General features: G+C 39.5%; 1 protein-coding gene across 1 annotated transcript in view; it reads left to right on the forward strand.

Annotated features, from left to right (window-relative positions):
- LOC123267921 (cold shock domain-containing protein E1-like) overlaps positions 1-21628 on the forward strand; it is a 40835-nt gene extending 19207 nt beyond the window's left edge. The window contains exon 10 of the mRNA XM_044732809.1: positions 21571-21628. Coding sequence (XP_044588744.1) covers positions 21571-21610 — 40 coding nt within the window. The 3' untranslated portion in view covers positions 21611-21628. The remainder of the gene's footprint in view (positions 1-21570) is intronic.
- The last annotated feature ends 2924 nt before the right edge of the window (positions 21629-24552 follow it).

Below are 24552 nucleotides of genomic sequence, written 5' to 3' on the forward strand. Positions count from 1 at the left end.
GCCATGTGGAATCTCCTTCTAGATCAGGTATTTCTCATAAATAATTATCAGAATTTGAATGTATTATGTTATAACATAGATCTCAAGTTTGTATAAAAAATTGAATCAACATTTAATTGAAATTTTTTTCCTAGATATTCCTGTAAGAAGTGATGTGGACGTAGTAAACGTAGACACTATCCCGGTGGATCCAGGACTTGAAGACAGTATTATTTTACCTCTAGATAATCTTCCAACAAGTTATAAAGTTGATGATAATATTGAAATTGTTCAGGTAGTTTCTGAGTTTGAAGACGGTGCTTTATTTTCAGATAATCATGTAATTGAAGAAGTCGTTGAATCTGGTGAAACTAATCAAACTGAACCTCAACTTCAAGGGAGTGGCAGTGAAATATTTAATAAAGCTGTTGAAATTGAAGTGCAAGAAAATGTAGACCCGACTCCTGAATCTATAACAGCTGATCTCCACGCATTATCAATTAATTCTGATGTTTGTATTTTTTGCACTAAAGCTCGCCGGAAAGTCAAAGGCAAGCACATACAATTATACACAATTGAAAAAGATGCAATGCTGAAAAATCTTCAACCTTACAAACAATTTATAGACGATACAACAGTTTATAAATATTTACAAAGCACCGAAGATCTGAAAGCTCACCGTATTTGTAGAGTTGAATACTTAAACTCTTTGCGTATTTATGACAACAAACCAAAAACTGAGTACCACAAAAAAATAAGTTATCGCGAAAAAGCTTTTCAAGCTGTTTGCTATTTCATTGATGAAAATATTGCCAAGCTCAAAAAGTGTTTTTTTTTCTCTTCTCTATGCAATTATTATAAAGACACTATTTATCAATTAACTGCTGATCATGGAGAAGAGTATAATGAAGATATGGGACAAACTCATTTCCAGCGGAAATTGGAAGATAGATACGGGGACTTACTTGAGGTAACATTGATGCATCACAAAAAAATTGTAGGGCCGAAGGGTCGAAAAATTGATGAACATTTATATTCTTTAATAGAAAAAAAAAATATAGTTCAAAGCGCCGCAATTATTTTACGCCAAAAAATACTAAATATTAAAAAAAATTCATTGCCAGATAATCTTCGTACAACTGATGTATTGAGAGGAGAGTGTTTAATTCCAGGTGTATTGAAAGACTTCTACTTGACGTTGCTAGCTGGTTCTCGAAGTAGACGGCGAAAACACGCGAAAACGAATAGAATTAGTAATTCATTAGCTGAAGATGCGATATTCAACGTAACAAATGGAAGAGTTAAGACAAAAAAGCATTTAACTTTAGGTTTGAGTTTAAAAAGTTTAACGAGCAGCCGTAAAGTTGTTGAGATAATCAACAGGTATGGTCATTGTTGTTCCTATAATTTGGCTGAAGAAATTGAAACAGAAATGACTTCTACTTCTTGCCAACGCTCGACTAGATGTCCTGAAGGTATCATAAGAACTAAAGGATTGCATACTGGTCTTGCTTTCGATAACTTTGATCGATTTGTTGATACTTCCTCTGGTAAAGATACTCTCCATGATACTGTTGGTATTATTTACCAAAATGTAGACCGTATTTTGGAAGAAGATGCAGCAGTATTTGATGAAGAATTGTCGTTAGAAATAGATGAAGCTTCTGAGGATTCTGAGCAAAGAGGGATTTGGGCGAAAGGTGGTAGAAAAAGAAGAAGATCTATCGACGTTATTACTCCGACAATTGAACCTTATACCAAGAAAATTAAAATGTCTGAGACTTTAATTTCGACTGCGGATGAAGAATCTTTATCAGCTCCACCTACGTTGGAATTAGCACAAACGATTGATGTATTATGGATGTTTTCACATGCACTGGAGATACCCAGAACACCCATGTGGGCCGGATTCAACTTTAAACTTATTGGAGACTTCAACACTGCACAACAGAAAATTTGTTATTTAGCTCCTATCAACGAGTCACCGACAGGAAAGGACGTGGTTGTTCAGACTTTGAAAGAAAGTCAAGAAATAGCAAAAGAGATAGGTGAAAAATGTATCAACGTCACTTATGATTTAGCAATTGCAAAAATGGTAATGCAAATACAGGCAACAGAGAAGCTTAGGTTTGATAATTTATTTATCTACTTAGGTGCTTTTCACATAATGTTTGCCTATTTTAAAGCTGTTGCCGTAGACACTGAATTATTAGCTTCAGGATCGGTCAATTCATTTTTAGATGGTAAGCATTTCAACAGATGCAAGAGACTACATCCACTCATGGCACTTGGCTTGGAAATTATGAATTTTCGGTCGTTTTTAAACAAAGAAAACAGTCATTGAAGACGATTTGCGCTCTGAACTGATGCATTTTGGTAATGGTCAACTGTCATTTTCTGATTTGTTAGGCAACCCTGAAATATCAAAACTGATTGATTCTTACATGCAATATCGAGAAGCTTGCGTGAATGGCGAGTATGGAAAAACTGCGCAATACTATATGATGTACATTCTCTTCATCAATACTACCTAACGCTAAGTCGCAGTATCAGGACCGGAGATTTCTCGTTGTATAAGCATATAATGCCCAACATCACTAACTTATTTTTTGCTTTCAATCAACAAAATTACGCTTGATGGTTAGTTCGATATCATAATAACTTATGCAATGCTGATACAATCAATCCCGAGATAATGGAAGAATTAAAAAAAGGATACTTTGGCATACAGCGCACAGAAAAATCATTTTCAAGGCAACCGATTGATCTCACACTCGAACAAACGATTAACGCGGATGCAGCTAAACGATTAGTTGGGATAATAAATTTTACTAATTCAATTTCAGCTCGTCAGCGCTGGAGTTTAAGTCATCAGATAAGATCAACTATTATTTCATACGCTTATGAGATAACTGGTTTACGTAAACGTCAAGATGTTACAGCTGATTTGGAAAATAATCGTATAGAAAAAAATGCAAAACAACTCAAAAAATTTATCGATGGATTCTCCAAGTTTGTGAACCCATTCGATTCTGGTTTTGATGACAAACAACTGTTCAACATTTCTACTCGAAAAGTTGCTTCACTTGAAGTCGAACAGTTTTTACTAAACGCTGACGTTAAGGGTGATGAATTACGTAAAAAATTAAATTAAAGAATGCTTAGAATCTGAAGAAAGATTTGAGAAACCTATACCGAGATTAAAAATACTGAATTTTTCTTCGGAAGTAGCTAAAAAGACTATTAAAAACGGTGGAAAAGTTCAAGAAGTCACCATGCAGCGAGATTTATTTGGAAGAATGCTGGGATTATCGATCGATCATTCTCCAAATATTGAAGAAATTTTATGTTATCCCTTAATACCAGTACCAATGTCTTTGTGCCATTTCGATGGTACAATTTGCAAAACAGAGAAATCGGCAATTGTAGCGGTGTTTGAAAAGGATCACCAACCAGGGGACATACCTAATACTTTTGATGTTGTATTAGTTGATGGATTTTTCCTTATACATACATTACGTGATGTTCCAGCAACATTTGGTAATATATAAAAAAAAATCATGTCATGTTTAACAACTACAAAAGCTCCTCGAGTTGATATCGTTTTCGATCAGTACAAGTCTCCCTCAATTAAAGACTATGAACGTCATTTAAGAAATGAAACAACTTCAATCGATTTCAATATAAGTGGACCAATGCAAGTTCGACCAACTGATTTTAATAAAGGATTAAAGAATATAAAATTCAAACAGGCTTTGGTAACCTTTTTAATCGAACATTGGCGTCAACCTGAAATGGTGCCTTTCATTGGCCAAACTATAATAAATTTGAATTATGATTTTTGTTATTCCTACAGGCTGGAAAACAATAATATTAGTCAAACAATAGATGATAATTTATATTGTGAAAATCATGAAGAAGCTGATACCAAATTAGTTTACCATGCTTGTCAACTTGAATCTGAATCAACTACCAACGTTCTCATTAAATCATGTAATACTGATATTCTAATTATCATGCTTGGCAATATGGACAACCTAAAATGCGATAGCTTGAATATCTACATGGAGTATGGAGCTGCAAACAAAAAAAGAACTTTAAATCTGACACAACTTTACGTTGAATTAGGTCCGACTGTTTGTTCAAGTTTACCCGGGTTTCATGCAATTACGGGGTGCGATTATAATCCATCTTTTTTCAAAAAAGGCAAAAAAAGGCCTTTTCAATTGATTCGAGAAAATCCTGATTATCAGAAAGCGCTAACTGATCTTGGAAATTCAAAAATTCCTGGATTACCGTATGAAACGTTTGCGACACTTGAAAAATTTGTATGTGAATTGTACGGGCACAAGAACATTTCGGATATAAATAAAGTACGTTACGAGAAGTTTTGCCTTACGTATAAATCAAAGGATGTTAATGAACCTTTTTAAAAAACTATTATGAAATACGACGCTTCAAATTTACCACCGTGTAAAGCTGAATTACACCAACACCTCTTAAGAACTCAATATATCACGAGTATTTGGCGAAACGCTCATCTATGTACTCCTACATATTTGTTCCCTGGAACCCATGGTTGGATTTTGCAAGATGACGCCTATGAATTTAAATGGTTCGAGGGTGATTGTATGCCACAAACTGTCTTGGATGCTATTAGAACCGGCTCATCCACAGAAAAAGATTCTGTTAACGAAGGTTTGTATTTACTAATTATTTTCTTTTCACATATATTTACTCGTATCATTAATCATGATTGTTTTTTCCAGCTGATGAACGCGATTGTTACGATGAAGACATGTTTTCAAGTGATGATTCGACAGAAGAAGAATCAGATAACAGCAGCGATGAAGATGAAAATTGAATAAACGATTTAATAACTATTTAAATATTATACTTAGAAATAAATACTTTAACCTTTATGTTCTCTTTTCGATATTATACTCCATTTCGACCTTAAAAAATAAAATATATATAAAGATAAATATATTTATTAATCCTGCTCCAAAATATAATTTTAAATGTACAGCTGTACATGAACACGTGACTAACAGCCAATGAGAGCGTAGAGAGGGACCGCCGCCGTAAAGCGATCGGCGCTCTCACTCACACCGACGGTTGCTCGCAACCTATCTCTTTCTATAATTTTGAAACATTTTTGTCGCATTTATCAGTGATTAAACCCCGGAAAAAGTGTCTGGCTTTTTGCATATAATTTTTTTTATATTTAATTAGAACGTTAAAAAAAATGGCAGCGTGAATCAAACACTCCAAATTAAAATTAAAGAAAATCAACTTTGGGGTGAATTTATCCAATATCAACCCCTTCGAAAAAGTCTGCCTCGATTTATTTTATTTTTAAAATATTCTAAACTGTCAATTTTTGTTTGCTGGCCTCTGAATCAAACACTTTTTTTAGGTTTAATTTTTTTATACCTGTTAATTATGCGCAGTTCCTGGTGTCCCAGGCTGGGTCAGGCAAACACAGGTAAATCTACCTCTCAATCGGATATAAATGAAATATGAAAATTTCACTGTGCATCAAACACGTCATGAAACGGGTGTTACTAGCTCTTGGACTATTAGAAGTATATAGATATTAGGATGAATGCTGAGTACTACTAAAAAATTATGATATTGATTATGTCAACCAAAAAAAGTAGTTTCGAGAAAAACGTGTTCAAAGTTTGAGAAACAATTCTAGTAGAATAACTCGGATAATAATATTTAATACTTACTTTGCATTAATCGGCAATTTTTCACATGGCACTGAAGTCATGAATTAATAAACCGAAATAGTTCCTGGTAATATTAATCCAGACTCTGCCTACATGTATAGTTAATAACCCGAAATCATTCCTGGTATTATTAATTAATAATTTAGTAATTTATTTCTGATTTGTACTTAAATTCATTCTTAATTTTATTCTGACTTTTTCTAAATTATTCTTAAATTTTATCCGGAATTTTAATCTTAAAATTATTCTAAATATATTATTAAACCTAGTGATTGTGACCGATCGCGAAATGGCGGTGACCTTCAGCCGACATGACGGCCTGGCTGATGCCGCACACCCGAGAAATTATTCAGACATAATATTTGTGCCTAGAGTTTTTTTATAAATTTTATTTGCACTCCCTCGGTGAGCTGCAACTCCTTGTCTCAGGTGCTGGTATAGATTTTCCCTCGGTGAGATATATTTGGTTAGCGGAAAAAACTTCGGTCACCGCGTCTTGTATGCCTTGATAATTATTTTTCCTATAACTGCAAATTGGCATTAGAACTTATGACAAATTAAGATTAATTTAAGCAAGCTAACATAATGGCCTAGCAAGCAATTAAGCCAATAAAGTTTCATCACTTCGTTCCACTTTGGTGGAGCGAAATAATAGTTATTTATGCTTCATGTGGGATAAGTAGCAAATAATCTGACAGTCGTGTTGTTGCGACATGAGCGTAAGGTTTATGGGGCATTCGTATGAAGACGAGTGTGGTAGATGTCGCTACGAGCCGTAGGCGAGTCAACTTCCAGAGCAGGTGTTGTAAATAAATAATTACCTTGATTGAAAATTTTTCGGCTTGTTGTTCAGCTGGGCTGCTCAGTCACAATAATAAAATAATAAATAATAAAAAGCCTTTTTATTTCCAGTAAAGTAAAACCCCCAATAGATGATCATGTACCAGTATATGATCACTCCATGTATTTGTACACCTATATTTGTGAATATAGGTATACAAATACATGGAGTGATCATATACTGGTACGTGATCATCTATTGGGGCTTTTACCTTAAATATACATTTCTTAAGAACTATATATATATATATATATATATATATATATATATATATATATATATATATATATATATATATATATATATATATATATGTTAGTTGTGTTTAGATTATTCTTTGTTATTTATTTATCTCTTGCTCAGTATAATTTTTATGTGCATTTTTATGTATTTATATCGTAGTACTTATAGTTACTTAGTTTTTTTTTTCTCTAATTCAAACTACTAGAACCCCAGAATGGGTGAAAGCCTCCTCCATTGATGCTCACTTGTCTCTGTCTTCAGCTACTTGTCCCCAGTTTTGACCAGCTATTGCTTTAATATCGTCTTCCCATCTTGTTATAGCTCTAATAATTACCGTAACTCCTATTCTTTCCCGCTTCACAGCATTATTTATGTTTGTAAAAATGCTTACCGTAAGATGGACGGTGTGGCTTAATGTATATAGAATAAGCGAAAGGAAACTTAGTATAGACCGGATAGCTCAAATGGTAGAGTAGCCGACATGTCTTCGGAAGGTTCTGGGTTCGAATCCCAGTCCGAGCTATCTAATAATTTTTTCTCGCATATTTTATAAACTCACATTAAGATGATCCTCTCCACATTCCTTTCTCAATCCTTTCCTACCAATATCCTGTTACGTGAATGTGGAACGCTTCACGTAATAATTACCGTAACTCCTATTCTTTCCCGCTTCACAGCATTATTTATATTTATAAATATAACTCTGCCTCTTGTTCTTTTGCCTTGTGGACCATTCCAGAATGTTACTATTTTGGTCCATCTATGATCAGTTAGCCGCGCAACGTGTCCTGCCCACTTTCATTTCAATTTTTGTGCGTAACTTAGAGCGTTTGTTACTTTAGTTATTTTTCTTATTTCAGTGTGTCGTATTTTATCCAGCTTCCTTATCTTCAACATACTCCTTTCGAGTCCCCTCTGACAGACCCCTCTTTTTTCTTGTTTCAGCAGTGAATTTCCATGTCTGGCAACCATATGTCAAACATGGCAAGAGGCTTGAGTTCATAACTTTTGTTTAAATGGTTTGTGGTACATTACTTTTAAAGATGTCCTTGAGACCCCAGTATTTATTCCATGTTGATTTTATTCTTTTCTCAATTTCTACGTTTTTATTTTTTCTGTCGAAACTTATAGTTTTGCCCAGGTAGACATACGTTTCAACGTATTCTAATGGTTTGCTATTTACTATTATTGGCTTTTTCAAGCTATTTGTCATTGTCTTAGTCTTTGTAATATTCATTTCTAGTCCCAATTTTATACTAGCTAGGTGTAGAGTTTCTACCATGTTCTGCACGGAAAGAACAATAACCCACTTTACATCCTCGTATAGTATACTCCGTGGTATTTGTAGTGAAAAAAAATTTCAGACTATAGTCAATATCCTTCAAAGTATACTAAATTATTTTTGGACTGTACTCAGTGAAGTCTCCGATTTAATCGATTAATTTTTCTGGTTATATCGCGTAAAATATGTAATGTCAATTTTTTAATTCTAAGATCATATTCAATCCATGAAAATACGCTCAACCCGGGAGAAAATGATCCGGACTGATCAGACCTGTTCATATCTGATCAGGCCTGAAATCCGACCTGATCAGACCTGTTCATGTATGATCAGGCCTGATCAAGCCTGAAGCATTAAATATGCTCCGACCTGATCAGACCTGTCCATGCCTGTTCATGTCTGAAGCGTTAAATACGCTCAGACCTGTCAGACCTGTCCATGTCTGATCATGTCTGATCTAGCCTAAAATAGATAAGGATTAAAACTCCATTTATCAGCTGACAAGAACTGTTCATGCATGATTTGCCCTCTTGAATGATATTTTAAGTCTGGAAGAAAAATTTTATCGAACTATAAACTGCAGTTCTATTTTTAAAATTAATTTGTTCCGTATGACGTATCAGTTTCTATCCCCTTATAAATTTTAAATGAACAACTTTCATCAAAAATTTCGACTTATATAAGCATGAACTTTTTAATTTTCCATGCCAAAACGAAGATTTTTAACGATGAATTTTGACGCAATGACATAAAATTTTTTACTGTATTCCATTGAATACGCAAAAAATAAAATTATTTAATAAAATTTTGAGTTTGATAGCATGAAAATACCAAAATATATCAGTTGATATCGATAGGCGATAAGTCCTTTCAAAGTGTCTGTTATTATCTTAAGCTACGCCTTGGTCCATTGCAGTAGTGTCAAAAGCTGCTAAATTGTAGAACACACAAATAATTCTTCATTTCCTATACGTTTTAATTAAAAAAAACTTCAATTTTAAAAGAAAACAATAAAATTATAATTACGGAATAAACCTTGAAGAAATTTTTTTTTTTTACTTTACATAGAACCATATGTAAATGGAGTGAAAAAAAATACATAGCCGTCCCAAATAAATCACTCTTATATACACAGTAAAAAATTTTGCGTCATTGCGTCAAAAATCTAAGTGTTAAAAATTTTTGTGTTAAATATTTAACACTTTTATGTATAAATTTAACATTTATTCTGTTAAATCAACACAAAAAAGTGTTAAATATTTAACATGAAAATTTTTAACACAAAATTTATTGACGCAATGACGCGAAATTTTTTACTGTGTACAATTAATTATTAATAATTAATAAATTAAGTATAGAACTTCTTTAACTATAAGGACAATTCATGTATAAAATTCAAATTACTTAAAGTAGTTTGAAAGGTACACTAGAGTTAAGATAAGTCATTGGGTCAACAGGTAAAGTATCAGTCTAAAGAGCGCAACGTACATGGTTCGAATCCCCGCCGTTACCAATCTTTTTTTTTTTTTTATAGACCTGATCGAGTCAGACATGAACAGATCTGATCAGACAGGAACATGTCTGGCCAGGTCTGATCAGACCCGGTCATTTTTAATATCTGATCAGACCTGAAGACTCATGCCTGTTCTTATCTGATTAGTTCATATCTGATCAGATCTGATCATTTTTTCCCGGAAAGTCATTAACAATCGTGTTTAATTGATAATTTCTCATATTTATAACTGCAATTTTCCCGATTTTTTAAGATTTTGAAAGGTTACTGGCATAAAAAAAACTTAAGATTCAAACTCATACTCAATCTGAATCAAAAAAATTTATTACATCAATAATTTCGATTTTTCATGATTTATTGAAATTTTTTTCGGTTTTTCGCAATCTTTTTCAAATTTTAACGACTCAACGGGCTAATTAACGTTTAGATTCAGATTCAGTGAATTGAAGTACATAATAATCATACTTGATCCGGATCCTCAAAAATTTTTTTATCGCTGTGACTGCAATTGTTTGTCTTTTTTTGGTTTTTTTGAATTTTACTCAAATCTAGACGGTGACCGGGCGGAACGGACTCCAAATTTGGATTCAGCGGGTTGAAAAACATGTTGGTAGGTGGGTTCGGTCAAAATTATAAACAAATTTTTTTTTCTGTGCCGGTGTAATAAATTTACCGTAAAAGCGAAATAATCCACAAATTTCCAATAAGCTTTACTTCAACCTTGAATAACTTTCGGAGAATTGAATTTATCGAAAAATGATAAGAGACCTTTTTTATTCAGCGTTCAATTTTCTGTAAGAATAATGATTGTTCGTTCGATGGAGTTAGTTCAATCAAGAGAAATAAAAATCTAAACTTTCTAGAAATTTTTTTTCGTGTTAATTAAATGAAAAATCGAAAAATTCAGTTCGTGACCTCTAAATATTGATATGAAGGGTTCAAATTTTGACTGAATTTTCATTTTGGTATCTTGTAACGAAATTTCAAGAACTTTTTGAAAAAAAAAATTAGTTGATTTTTTTGGCACACCCTAGTATATATATGTATATAAATATATATATATATATATATATATATATATATATATATATATATATGTGTGTGTGTGTGTGTGTGTGTGTGTGTGTGTGTGTGTGTGGGTGTGTGTGTGCGCGTGTGTGTGTGTGTGTTTTTTTTTTTATAGAGGAGGTAAAATACATTTACGTATGCCAGGACTTCGTGTTGGTGCCAGGACTAGGTGTTTGTCTGGGTATGTCGGACTTAGAAGTCAATATTATTTTGCAACAATACCGACTAAACAGGCTCCTCTCTCCGTTCCCCATAGATATTACAGGGAAGACTGGATCAGGACCGCATTAGCATTACTTCAATCCAGTCCATGTTGTGTCTCACGACACCTACTTCTTGTTACTACTAGTTTCTAATCCCTTTCTGCGATTTTTTCTTTTAAAAGGCGCTGCGCGTAGGCTGTGTCAGCTGTCCAGTTTTCTTCTTTTTTAATCAGGCAGGTTACCAAGCTCTAAGGGGAGAGCGTGGTGCCTATTGTTTCTTCGGTGCTGATTCTGTCGTCCTTCCACTGATCACACTCGAAAAACGTGTGCTCGGCGTTGTCAATTTTGTCTGGGCAGTATTTGCACGTTGGTGTGCTGTGCAAACCCATCTTGAAAGGATAGGCATGAACTGCCCATGTTCCGTCAATAGCTGGGTCAGGGAGAAGTCCGTGTCCCTGTGCTTCCGAGAAAGCCAGACGTTGATGTTTGGGATCAGGCGCACCGTCCATCTGCCCATCTCTCCCGATGTCCATCGGTCCTGCCATTCTTGCTGCGTTTCCGCCTTTATACTCGTTCTTGCGTCCTTCATGTTTTCGTCACTATCTTTGGCGTCATAGAGTTTTGCTCATTCGAACGCTAATAGGTCGGTGGGCGCGGCTCCCGCAATGACCAATACAGCCGCTTCGGAAACCGTGCGGTAGGCACATGCAACCCTGAGGACACCTCGCCGCTGTACTGCCGCCATCTTTCGCCGATAGGTCTTCTGCTTTAATATGTTTGCCTATATCTCCGCTCCATAAAGCAGTAATGAATGGACTGCTTCCAAAAGGATTCTTCTCTTTTTGGTTCTTGGTCCCATGGTGTTGGTCGTAATTCGTGCTAGGCTAGACACAGTCTTGCTGGCTTTTTTGCATGCACTATCGAGTTGTTCGCGGAAAGACAGCTTCTCGTCTATCATTACCCCTAGATAGCGCAGGGCCCTTGTTGACGTTAGTGTTGTTCCTCCCATGTCCACAGCGAATGGTTTTGGGAACCATTTTTGACGAGTCAGAACGACCATCTCGGTTTTGTGCTTGGCGAGTTTCAGGTGGTGTTTATCGACCCAAGTCTCGACGGCATCAATGGTTTCCCAAACGAGTAGTTCGGCCTCCTCTACGCTGTCTACTATTATCGTGGCCGCGACGTCGTCTGCAAAGCTCGTTAGCTTTACATGCTTTGGTAACGGAATCTTACGAAGCTCGTCATAGTCCGCGTTGCATAAATCAGGCCCCATTATTGAGCCTTCCGGCACGCCAGCCGTTATGGCGTATTCTTGTGGTCCTTCTGTAGTTTCCGCTGTGAGCTTTCTTTCTTCGAGGTAGTTGTCGATTAGTGCCAAATTCTCTGGCTTTGCGTCAAATTTGTGTTCCAGAGCGTCTAGGATATCTTCCCAATTCGCGCTGTTAAATGCGTTTTTGACATCTAGCGTGAGGAGAATGCATACTTTACGAGCTTTGAGTCTACCAGACCATGCTTGTGTTGCTGTCTTTATGACTTTCTCGATCGCTCCGACTGTCGAACGACCTTTCCGGAAGCCATGCTGGTTGGAGGCAAAACCTCCAGCACGGTCTATGTCGTTGCGAAGTCTCCCTTATATGAGCTTCTCGAGCAGTTTTCCAGCAATGTCTAGCATACAGAGTGGTCTAAACCACGAAGGTGTTATGGGGGTTCCCTTACCTTTGTCTTAGAGAACCAATCTCTGCCACTTCCAGACCGCAGGAAACTCCGTGTAAGTGACATTCGTAGTTCTTCTGGATTAAGCTTTCTAGTGTTCCACTTCCGTTGTTGGAGGACTCGTTGTGGAGCCGAAACAGGTGCCAATCCAACGCAGAATGTTACATACTGGTGATCACTACCACTGTATTCTTCGGATACAGTCCAGTCCTTAACCATGTTGGCTATCCTTGGACTTGCCAGCGAGATGTCAAGGATGAATTCTTTGTACCCCGGTCTTCTAAAGGTTATGGTTGTTCCAGTGTTCAGTACAATGAGGTCAAGCCTTGCTGCGAAGTCTGCTACTTCGTTACCTCTAGTATCACAGAAGTCAGCACCGCATTCCACCGCTTTGGCGTTGAAATCACCAGCTACGATGACTTCACTGTCAAGCTTGCTGATGGTGTTTTCTATGTCTGCCAGCTTCTGTCGGAACACATTAATCCCTTCGTTAGGTGAAAGATAGACGCTCATCAAGTAGGTCGAAGAATATATGGTGAGGCTTTCGCCTACCTCCGAAGAGGCCGTTTCCTGGGCTCAAAAGAGCTATACACGCACGTATATTTGTCCTACCTTCACCTTAACCAATACACAACCAAGAGCGCTGACAAGGAAAAACCGCTGTCCTCTTGTGTTTGCACACACTCATTGAACAGCATTTGAGAGTTACGTGTTATTGCAAATGTGTGCAACTCTCATCGACTCCTCTGGCAGCCCATTCCCTGTGGGTACATCGAAATATACCCGCAGAATATGAGCAGTATCCAGCGGGGACCACGGGGAGGCGGAGTCGATAGAAGACCGTGTTGTATGTGTAGTGTGTTGTGTGTAAATTGACTTTACGAGTAAGTGTTTGCGTCTGTGGGGTGCCCGGGCACTTGTGTAGTTTTTGGTTCCCTATCTTATTCTACGGCAGTCATCCAAAGCTCTATACTATCCTCACAATTGTGTGGAGCATATCGCTTTTGCCTAGGCGCTCCGACTCTACCTAGGTGGATGCCTGAGCTTCGTCCCTAATCGCGCTTTCATTAGCTAGTTGGGTCTGGAGTTTGCAACATACTACTACTTTGCTGAAATCTTTTAAAAGCTTGAAGTTACTTTGGGATGTGGCAATCGCACGCGCAACATTCACCCATTCCGCGTTCCCACCCCATATGTCCTTGAGCACCTCGCGTTGAGGCTCGTACTCAAGGCATTCGAGCATTAAGTGCTCCACGTTGTCGACCCTTTCTCCATTTCCCTTCTCCCTACACTCGTCGCAGAACCTACTCTCCGTGTGTTCGTATTTGAATTGATATTCCCTAAAACAACCGTGACCAGTTAGGATTTGGGTCAGCCAAAAGTTTGGACTGATCCATTTGTTTGCCAGACGTTCTGCTACGTCTGGGAAAAAGACTCTAGTTTCGCGACCGTTTTCTGATATGTTCCACTGTTCTTGCCACCGACGTATGGTTTCAGCTCTAAGGGTTCCAAGGCGATCCTCCGCATCAGGCTGCACGGTAACGTTTCCTAGGGTCGCCTGTTTGCCAATACGAAGGTTGTATCGAGCGCACCGTTCGTCTATTACCAGTTGAATGGGTATCGCACCCGCGACTACGCAAATTCCGTCAAGCGACACTGTCCTGTAGGCAGTAGTTGTTGCTATGAGCGCTTGACGCTGTAGTGCACGAAGATGTCTCCAGTCCTCCTTATCGCAACGGTCACTCCAAGCCGCCGCCGCATACGTGACGATAGGCATGAAGAAACCCCTGTATATTGTGGACATAGCTGGGTATCGCAACCCCCATTCCGCTCGCGCAATACGCCGCATGCGCCCGAATACCCTACTCAGTTTCGCGCACCTTGTTTTGATGTGACTTTTCACTTTAAGGCCCTCGTCGAAGTGCACCCCTAAGTATCTAACGCTTTTCTTGAATTTAATGTTGGTCTCTCCTATCGTAATTTTTGGCGGTTTATCGTACTTGGGCTTCCTCTGTTTTCCTTTTGCCTCATAGGGGTGCGGGCTCTTTTTGTCCTTTCGTGGACCGCGATACACAAGCTTATTCTTGAGGAAGATGGCTTCAGTCTTCGACTTCGACAGTTCGAGCTTTGCGGAATTACACCATTCCAGTATCATATCTACTACTATTTGACCCTTACGCTCCAGTTCACTTCTTGAGGAGCCTTCTATCATGACGAGCAAATCGTCAGCAAATGCAACGAATTTATTCCCGTGTTCTGTCTGTTCGAGTCTCTGAAGGAGAGCGTCGAACATCACGTTCCAAAATAATGGTCCCAGCACTGATCCTTGTGGGCACCCTCGCGTCGGCGTTTTCGACTCACTACCAAATCCCCATGACAGCGCGACCGATCTGTCCTCAAAGTAATTCCTAATAACCTCGTATATGTTTCTAGGGCAGCCTCTGGCCTTGAGACCTTCGAGTACTAACGGCCACCACACGTTGTCAAAAGCGCCCGAGATATCGAAGAGAAGCCCGACCACTAGCCTCTTCTCTGAAGAGTCTACAAGTCGGCGCATCTCCACGATTGCATCCTCCGTCGACTTTTTGGCTGTGAAGCCAAACTGCCGGCTCGAAATGTTCCCTTCTGCTAAGACTGTGGTAGTCAATCGCGCCTTAATAAGTTTTTCGAAAACTTTACCTAACCCCGAAAGGAGGCAAATTGGCCGGTAAGATTTAGGGTCATTTGCGTTTTTGTCGGTGCTTTTAACTAACATTATTATTGCCCCCTTCTTCCACTCTGTTGGGAATACTCCTTGTGCCAGGCAGGCATTATACAATTCTAAAAACTGATCGCGAAGGATAACCCCTGCGCGTTTAACTACCTCGTTTTCTATCAAATCCGGCCCCGGGGCCTTCCTGTTCTTTAATGTCTTTAGGGCTTTGTCCAGTTCGCACGGGGTGAACGGTTCGGCGTCCGCGGTGTCAGGTGGTAGAATTGTGTTGGCTCTAATCTTTTCCTGATCGAGGGTTTCATTGTCTTGGTCATCGTCTACGATATGCGTGTTGAGAAAGCACTTGGCTGTTTCCTTAAAGTTTTCCGAGGATACTCCGTTACGACTTAGTGTGCACATTGCACTTTTGACTCTAACTTTTTCAGCGCAGATCCTGTAAACAGGACCCCACTTCTCTTGATTCCCTTTCTTTGTAACGAAGTCCCGCCAGCTGCTTTCTCTCGTTCGCTTTATGTCTGTCGAGTACTGTTTCCGTAATGTTTTGTATTTGACGCTTAGGGTATTTTTGACTAATTCGTCCCTTTCCCTTTGGTATACCCGCCTAGCTTTGTGCACTAGCCTCTTCGCGTGTGTTAGTTTTCTGGTCCACCATGGGTATGATTTTACATGGGTTTTTCTACGTGGTATCGCGGCTTCGCAAGCTTCTAAAATTGATTTGCCAAGCGCAGAGGCATACCTTTCCACGTCCTCAACTGATTCCACTCCAAGGCCTTCAAGGTTTGTGCATGCACACGTGAAGAGGACTTCGTCAAACTTTTCCCAATTGGCCAACGTTAAGTTAAACCTTTTGGGGTCCGCCTGTACGCCATCCTCCTCCCCCGATTTAGCCCCCAGAGTGATCTCAATCGGGTAGTGGTCAGTATTCTGCACCCAACTCCTCTTAATGGACCAGCTTAGAATGCTACTCGCGATTTTAGGCGTGACGAGTGTCACATCGATATACGAACTCCCGTTTGTTGATTCGAACGTCGGACCCTCCCTCGCGTTGTTGACTATCTCTAACTCGTGTGCGTCAATAAACTGCTCTAACTTTTCGCCACGCGCGTCGTCAGTCTTGGATCCCCATCTCTCGGATTTCGCGTTCGCGTCCATTGATATTAAGACCCGTTTCCCTCTCAGTGCTCGGACCACCTTTTCTAAATGCTCCAAATGTGTTTCTATTTCGTCTTTATACTGGAAGTATGCTGAGACTACGAAGAACGTTGTGTCAGGTCCCACGATCTGAGCGCATACGCAGTGAGTTGTACTAAGCTGTGAAAGAACCAGCAGTTGGTACTTAGGATTTGTTAAGCAAATAGCCGCATATGGCCTGGACCTGGTTTCGGCAGCGACTTGTATGCCGCAACCGAACCCAGGTATCTTGAAACTATTATTATTCTTACTGTACGCTGCGTATGGCTCTTGCAAGAGGAGAACATCAATACGTTTTTCCTCCCACAACTGACTTGCCTCCAGGGTCCCTGCTCTGTCGTTCCGCAAATTCGCCTGCAAAACCCGAAAACCTTCAGCCTCCATTCCCCGGGTCGCGTGCGGAGACTTTCGATTCGACCTAACGCCCGGCGCGAGCCCATCTAAGTTTGCCGAGTTCGCGGACCCTCTGAGGGTGTTTTTAGTCGTCCCTAGGCATCTTCGCCGGTCGATGCTTCGCGAGTAAGATTCGGAAACCCCCCTTCTACTTGGATTTACCTCTTCTAGGTTCAATCGCGTGAGTTTAACCAAACAGGGTCGCGTAGCTAGAGGCATTAGCTGTTCTATACGCAATGCTTCCGCGAGCTTACACGAACGCGATCGCGATGCCGAATTCGCGGGCCGGCGATGGACGGGAGCGTCAGATAGCAGCTCGTTCGGAGAAACGCGGTTGGCTACTCTGGCGCTCCGTCGAACGGTCGAAAGAGTTTGGTGACCACCGAACGTGGGAGCGTCACCTATCCGAGGCTTTGCCGTATTTTCCTGACCGGTTTATTTAAGTTGTAGGAGCTGGTAACACCTACAACCGAAAGCGCAGTGGCAATTCTTGGTTTGGGGTAACGCATCGAGGGATGCCTTTCAATGTTACCTTACTTATGGCGGGACCCACGGAAAGGGAATTGCTTGCTTAACTATGTTCTCTTAAGTTCGCCCTCACTCCCTTAAGAGAGTCATAGTTACTCCCGCCCATCAAGTAGGTCGTAGGGGTCTTTATCCACACGAAGCCTGCTCCGCTTCCGTTGTTGTTGACGATGATCTTCTTCGAGTTTACTATCCAGATCGCTGTGCCAGACTTATCAGCGAACCATGTTTTACCTTAGATGTTTAGATATTGTTCGCAGACGTAGCAAACGTCGATCTTCTCTTCAAAGACTCGCTGGCGAAGTAAGTTCTGCGCCAATGCACATCTATTCAGGTTTCCTTGTAGTATGTGCGTCAGTTCTGCACTCTCGTAGCTTCGGCAAGTGCGGTGCGAAATGCCTTACAAGCCCCGGAGCCAGAAATGTGACATAAGCCATTTTGAGCTTCCTTGTCCGGTGTACAGAGGAAGTATTTTGGCTTCTCCGTGCAGTCTGCAGATTTGTGGTTTTCTCCGCCACATTTATAACAGCATTTGCATTTATTCGGTCCCGTACACTTTCTTGTTTGGTGTCCAAAACCAAGGGATTTAAAGCATCGGGTTACTTTTGCAACTGGGCGTATGCGACAGTTAACATATCCGATCACTATACGGGCCTTGTCAAGGATCTTGATCGCGCTAGCCTCATCTATCTCGCAGAAGGTTGCCCGATTTCCTCCTGGTGTAGGTTTTGTCGAATTAACACGTTTTATCTCCAGGCTGTCGGTAAAGTCACGTTTGAGTGCTTCACGGACGTCGTTTTCGGTGAAGATTCCATCCAAGTCAAGGATCTTGATCGTTTTTTTGGTGTGAGCGTTCTGACTGTACCGATCTTAGTGGTGGCTGTTTTTATCGCAGCCGTGAAAACAGCCGTGTCTACTCCAGTCTCTGTCGGGTTAACTTTGGCCTTAATTTCCTTGAGGAGGTCGGCGTACGTTCGCCCTTCAGCTGGTTGGACAAGCACAGCCTTTGTTCTTGTTTTTTTCTTCCTTGGTTTCTTTGGACTACCCTTATGTTTTGTCGAAAACTATCCACTTAGGATAGTTTCCGTAATTGTTTTAAAAATTATAGTTAATTTGGGATTAGGATATTAAATAAATTGTGCGTCGATTTGTAGGGGAATAAAATGAAGATTTATTTATCCCCAGAGGAGGAAAACTCAGTTGCACTGAGAAAAAACCTCCTCGAATGAAAAAGTGTACAAGTAAGAACGCAAAGCGTGTAGTGCGAATAAGATTATGTGTAAATTGCCGTCGCAATCAACACAACGAGGTGAGCTCAACCTTCTTAGAAACGTAAAATGTATTAATTCAGAATTCGTGAATTGACGCTAACCTTTAAGTTAACTAGAGTCGATTAATAGTGCAATACTAATTAATTGACGTACAACGTCAGTGTAAATACTGATAGATTATAATTATTAGTGTAGGAACTAATTAGATAATTTGATGTCAGAATTAAATAGTTGATGAAATTTGATTTGATAGAATGATGGTTAAATGTCTAACGATGAATTTAATGTAATTTATTATAAGTATTGCGTATTAACTATGGATTGACTAAAGCCGCGTGGCTGATGCAATCCTTTCTCAAAATGGCGCGCAATAACCGCGTGGCGTCACTTATTAATTTTGATTTATTTAACTCACTGAATAGTTACTAATGAGATTTAATGATTCGAGAATTTAATTGGTAATTGAAATTAATGAAATTAATAATATTTAATGAATATCTTTAGTTTTATAGTAAATGCGTAGTATATATAGTGAATCAGAAACGATAGACTCAGAGTAGTCGTACTAGTACAAGCGTCCAAGCACAACTGCTTTCCGCCGGCCACGCGAGCCGGCTTCTCTCCCGCTAACCAAGGCGCGCATGAGCGACAGCCATGGTGTGACACGAATTTACACGAGTTGGAGCGATCAAGCCCGAAGGCGCAACTCCTCATATAAATTTCTATTGAATGTTTTTTCTATCGGTTGAACACCTTACTTGGCTGGTTTTGAGCTTCAGTAGGTTTTGCCGCTGGCTCCTGTTCACTTTGCTTCTTTTTCTTTTGCCAAGTCACTTTGGTCTAGGTATCATCCTGGGCTGTTTTTTTCTGTGCTGGCTTGTCAATTGCTGAAGAAGGGCTGGGCGTAGACAGCTACCTCTTCTTGTTGTTGTCTTTTCCTTGCTGTGGTGTTTTTTTAGGAGTGACCAAGAGTGGCTGTGTTTTTTTGGTCAGACTCGGAGTTGTTTGAGTCGTTGACGCCGACATGCCTGGAGATTTGTTGGCCACCCTATATGCCGTGGTGATAGAGGTAACTAATTTCCTGATCTCATGGTGGAGATTCCTCTTGTCTTTGATGAAGTCGGCTAACTCTTCGATCTTGCTGCCAAACCGTTACATTGGTGACTGTTGGCCAGTGACGGTCGGTACAGAGTTAATCCTTTCTCGGTAGGTTTGCATAGTGACGGGAGCAAAAAATCCTCCACTTTTTGGAGGAACTTTTAATAGCTGTCCATCTACTTCCATCTGGGTAGTTGTCTTACTCCCTGTAGCATTACTAGACAGCAGAGCCATGGGGTCCACCCTACTGTCCAAACGGTCGCTTGATGACGACAAGTTCAGGCCCGTTTGCACGCCTTCCCTCGCCGGCACTGAGGTATCCCTCCCCTGTGTGGTAAACGATTTTTGAAAGTCCTGTGACATTTCCATATTGTTGTTGGCTAGGTTTGGTCCACCCCGAGTATTTTATTTCCTCGGTACCTGACATTTCTGCCGGGCATTCCCCTATCCGCCACCTGGGGAGACGCCCGATGCGGGGCCCAGCTGCCCGACACGGTGTGTGTGTGTGTGTGTGTGTGTGTGTGTGTGTGTGTGTGTGTGTGTGTGTGTGTAAGCCTCTTATAACTTTTGAACGGCTCAGCCGATCGGATCGAAATTGGTAACGATTCAAAGAGTATCATTGCCATTAAATTTTGTATAAATTGAATCGATTCGGTTCGCTAGATTTTGAGAAATCTCAAAAATAAAATTTTCAAAAAATCGTTTTTTCGGAATAACTTCTAAACTGCTTCACCGATCAATTTTAAAAACTATTCAGCTCTTAAGTTTAAAAAACCACGTCGATTGCCACCGGTCCCGTCAAATTCGGTTGATTCGTTCGAGAGTTATCGAAAACGAAAAATTTCGAAAAAAATGTTTTTTTCACATAACTTCGACATTTATTTTTGGATTGTTTTCGATAAAACAAAATAATTATTAGAGCCCAAAAAATCACGTCGATCGCCACCAAGAACGTGAAAATTGGTTGATTGGTTCATGAGTTACCGTTGTCGAAAAATTTGGAAAAAGTGAATTTTTCAAATTTCTCTAAGATTTTCGGTTTGATCAGTTTGTGTTCAAAAGCATATCATATATTCTGAAAAACTGCGTGGAATACTGCCGACTGCGTGAAAATCGATTCATTCATTCAGAAATTATTGCAGTTTGAAAATTCAAAAAATACTGTTTTATTAAACTTCTCTCAGACTTCTGAGCTCGGAGAGCTTAGAACAGGTAACTCTATGAGCTCGGAGAGCTCGAAATAATATAGAAATTATATTTTTGAGCTCGAACAGCTCATAAACGTCATACGTGCAATTTTATGTTATTTATGGAACTAGCGGGAAGTTGCAGGGATGGCCTTTAGGGTCAACTGTTTTCCAGATTTTTTATATATTAATATGATGTTGGATTCGGACTGTTGGGACGGTGTACCAGTGCATTTTGATATACTCGTGCTCGTGCAGAAGCCTTGCGTACCGGCCTTCGTCAGTTTCATTTTTAGCCAATCGGCGGCGCTGTCGCTAGTCTTAATTCTCGGAGTGGGGAGCTTGGGGCCTAGCTCCAGTCAGTTGAGCGAGTCGTTAGAGTCGATCTTCGAGCGTCCAACTCTTAGAATCTCCAAAGTAGTCAAAGGCAAATCATTATCCAGACGGAGCGAGTTGTATTAGCGAAGACGGGGTCGGCTCAGTTAGTGATAGTTTAGTTCAGTTAGTTTTTGGTCTGCAAGCTAACTGGTTAGCATCCTAAAAGTTGTTCAGTTGTGTGTTAATCAGGCTATGGCCAAGACCAGGTAATTAATTAATTTATTCTATTTCTAGGGATTGTTCATGGAGAGCCTACCCGCTGAGGACGACTTAACTTCACGGAACCGCGACGCAAGCTGCCTTAACTTCGTTTAATCAATTATTTGGGTTTTTATTGTTATTAAATTCGTTAACTAAATTGATAAAATCCTTTGTTTGTTAATTAAAAATAAAGTCGTCGCGTAAATTCAAAGGAGGAGTAGATCCGAGGGGTTCCTTGCGAGCCTTCTCCTTTATTGAATTTGATTAAGTAGTTAATTGTCGAGTCATTGGAAATAAATTTCTTTATTGTTATATCTGTGCCAATAATTTCAACAACCGAGCCTCTTTCCTCTCACTTAGTAATAATTAGTTAATTAAATTATATTCTGTGACCGAATCAAGTTTTGGATTACCCACTCCCTGAGTGTAAGCTGGCTGAAGTAACTCGGTTCCAGGAGGCCGAGTGAATTCAACATCGATAAATTCTCCTGGTGGCGTCCAGATCATCTCTGGCGCGAAATAGTATACCTTGGTTAGGGGGTCACGAAATCTGCTAAGGTATAACTGTTTTAACGGTGTTTCAGAATTTTGCAGAATCATGTTAAATAGTTCAGCTAATGGCACAGCCAAAGTTATGTGTCCTTTTTTCAGTGCTTCGTTTGTAATATTATCTGAACCAGGGCTTTCGTCTAGCTCTAGTTTCTTTATTGGTTCAATTATTTCTGTTGCATCTATTGGTTTAATGTTTCTTTCTTGTGTGTCATCTATTTCTGTGTCGAAAATTATGTTTGTTGGGTCTGGTGCTGTATGAGTTTCTGTAAAATTCTGTTGCAGTATCAATGATGTCACCTCTGGTGTACAGTTCTGAGTCTTTTTTTCTCAGTCCTTCTATCCATGTTGTATTAGTTCTGAGTTTTTTATAGGCCTTCTTTGTACTTCCAGTGCTTCGTACATGCTCATTTATTGTGTCTTGTCTATATTTTGCGTAATCTGCTTTTATGTATTTATTGACTACTTTATACAGTGCGGTTAGTTCATTTTTCTTGCTTCGTAATATGTTTTTAGTACTCTGTAGTTCCTTTCTTCTTTTTAGTAGCCTTATTGTATTTGCTGATAGTATTTTGTGTTGTTTATTTTCTTTACTCTTTAGGCGGGCTTGTTTTAAATTAAAAGTGTTAGCCTTTTCTATCCTGTCGTAGTAATATTGTACCGAGTTGTTTATGCATATAGTTGGAGTTGCAGATAACTGTGATGTTAGGTTTTTGTTGTACTTGTTTATTTATTCTTCGCTTTTAAGTTGACTGATTTGGCTATTTGTAATTTTGGCTCTAGATATTTTTCGTTTGGTTAGTGTTATTGTAGATCTGACTATTCTATGGTCTGAATGATAGTTCAGGTTCAGCGTCTCTATGTTTTGGAATATTCCTGGTTAGTTTGACAGAATAAAATCGATTTCGTTTCTGTGTTGTCCGTTAGGGGATCGCCAGGTCCATCTTCGACTTAGTTTTTTCTTAAGGCAAATGTTTATTATCATTAGTTTATATTAGAGCGCAAAATCTACCAGTCTCTGTCCTCTATCATTTCTTTCGCCGTATCCGTATTTTTTAGTAACCAAATATTCATCGGATTTAGGAATTCCAATCTTGGCGTTGAAGTCTCCCATTAGTATTGTGGTTGTGTGTGCTGTGTTCAAGGCTTTCTCGATTGTAGTGTAGAATTCTTCGATATCATATTCGCTTGCCGCTTCTGTTGGTGCATAAGCTTGGTGCAAAAGCTCAGTCACAATAACTCTTAAGAATTTTGTCGGTGCGTTTCTTTCTTTCTCTGCTCTCCCCACTTCCACTATGCCGGCGTCTCCACCTTGGGGATTCACTTACTAGTCTCAAACTATGACTACGAGGGCTTAAGATCACGGCGCACTGTGATCCGTCGATAACTAACTGAGTACGGATAAAAGGACTTTAAACGGGTAACGATCACTCCGTTACAACAGGTATGAGTCATCAGACCTGATCAGACATGAAAAATAACCAGGCATGAGCAGGTCTAATCACACCTAAACAGGCCTGTTTATCTTTGATCAGGCAAGATCTACAAAAAAAAACATAAATCCGAGTTCGAGCAGGATTCGAACCGTAGATCTCGCACTCTCTAAACTGATCCTCTAGCTGCTGACCCAATGAATTACCTTGATGGTAAGATATCTTTGAAACTTGTTCCAGTAATTCAAATCTTATACATGATATATCCGTTGTGACGTTATTTATTTTAAAGGGGTCTACGCTAAGTAAACGTCACAAAAGCGCAGTCTTATAAGCTGTCTTTTCTTGCCTCTAGTGATAACTCAAAATTATTTTATTTGGTTCTAGTTCATAATTGATAATATTATGATAATACAGTGGTGGATAAAGCAGGTATTCCGGAAATCAAGTAAGGCTATAGGTAGGGATACAGTGTAGTAGTAAATATCACTTGGTATAGTCGCGCAGCAACAAGATTCGTGTTCCGGTCTTTGCAGAATACAGAAGGTTCACGTTCCAATCTTTGCCGAGTGTAGTTGGAAAAAGCTATAGGTTTCGCAGCGAATAGTCGTATGCTACAGTATACAGCGGAGAGTCGTTGGCGACTATTCGTTTTCAGCCATCTTAGGTACAGTTTTGTTTGTATTAAAGGCTTTGTTTATGCTACATCTATTATTGTTCTTTCAGAATTTTATATTTTTGGAAGAGTCAGTTCAAGTAGAAGGTTAAAGTTAAGTGTAAAGTAAGTTAGCGTCTCGAGCTTGTGGACGAGTTCGCGTTGTCGTGAAGCGGGACCTAGGAGTCACCCGGCCTCGTGGATGCTAGAAATCTAGCCCTCTGAGACTCCTGGTGAACTATAAGTCTGACTGTAATGCCAGCGCTCCAGTATAAGGGATTTGGCTGAGGCTCTGGAACCGGTATGTCGTTTTTGGCATTTTTTGTTTTTTTGGTTGGCTCCGACGAGGATTGACCGACCTCGCCGGGAGTCAGTACC

The sequence above is a fragment of the Cotesia glomerata genome, linkage group LG6, assembly GCF_020080835.1.
Source record: "Cotesia glomerata isolate CgM1 linkage group LG6, MPM_Cglom_v2.3, whole genome shotgun sequence".
Lineage (NCBI taxonomy): Eukaryota > Metazoa > Arthropoda > Insecta > Hymenoptera > Braconidae > Cotesia > Cotesia glomerata.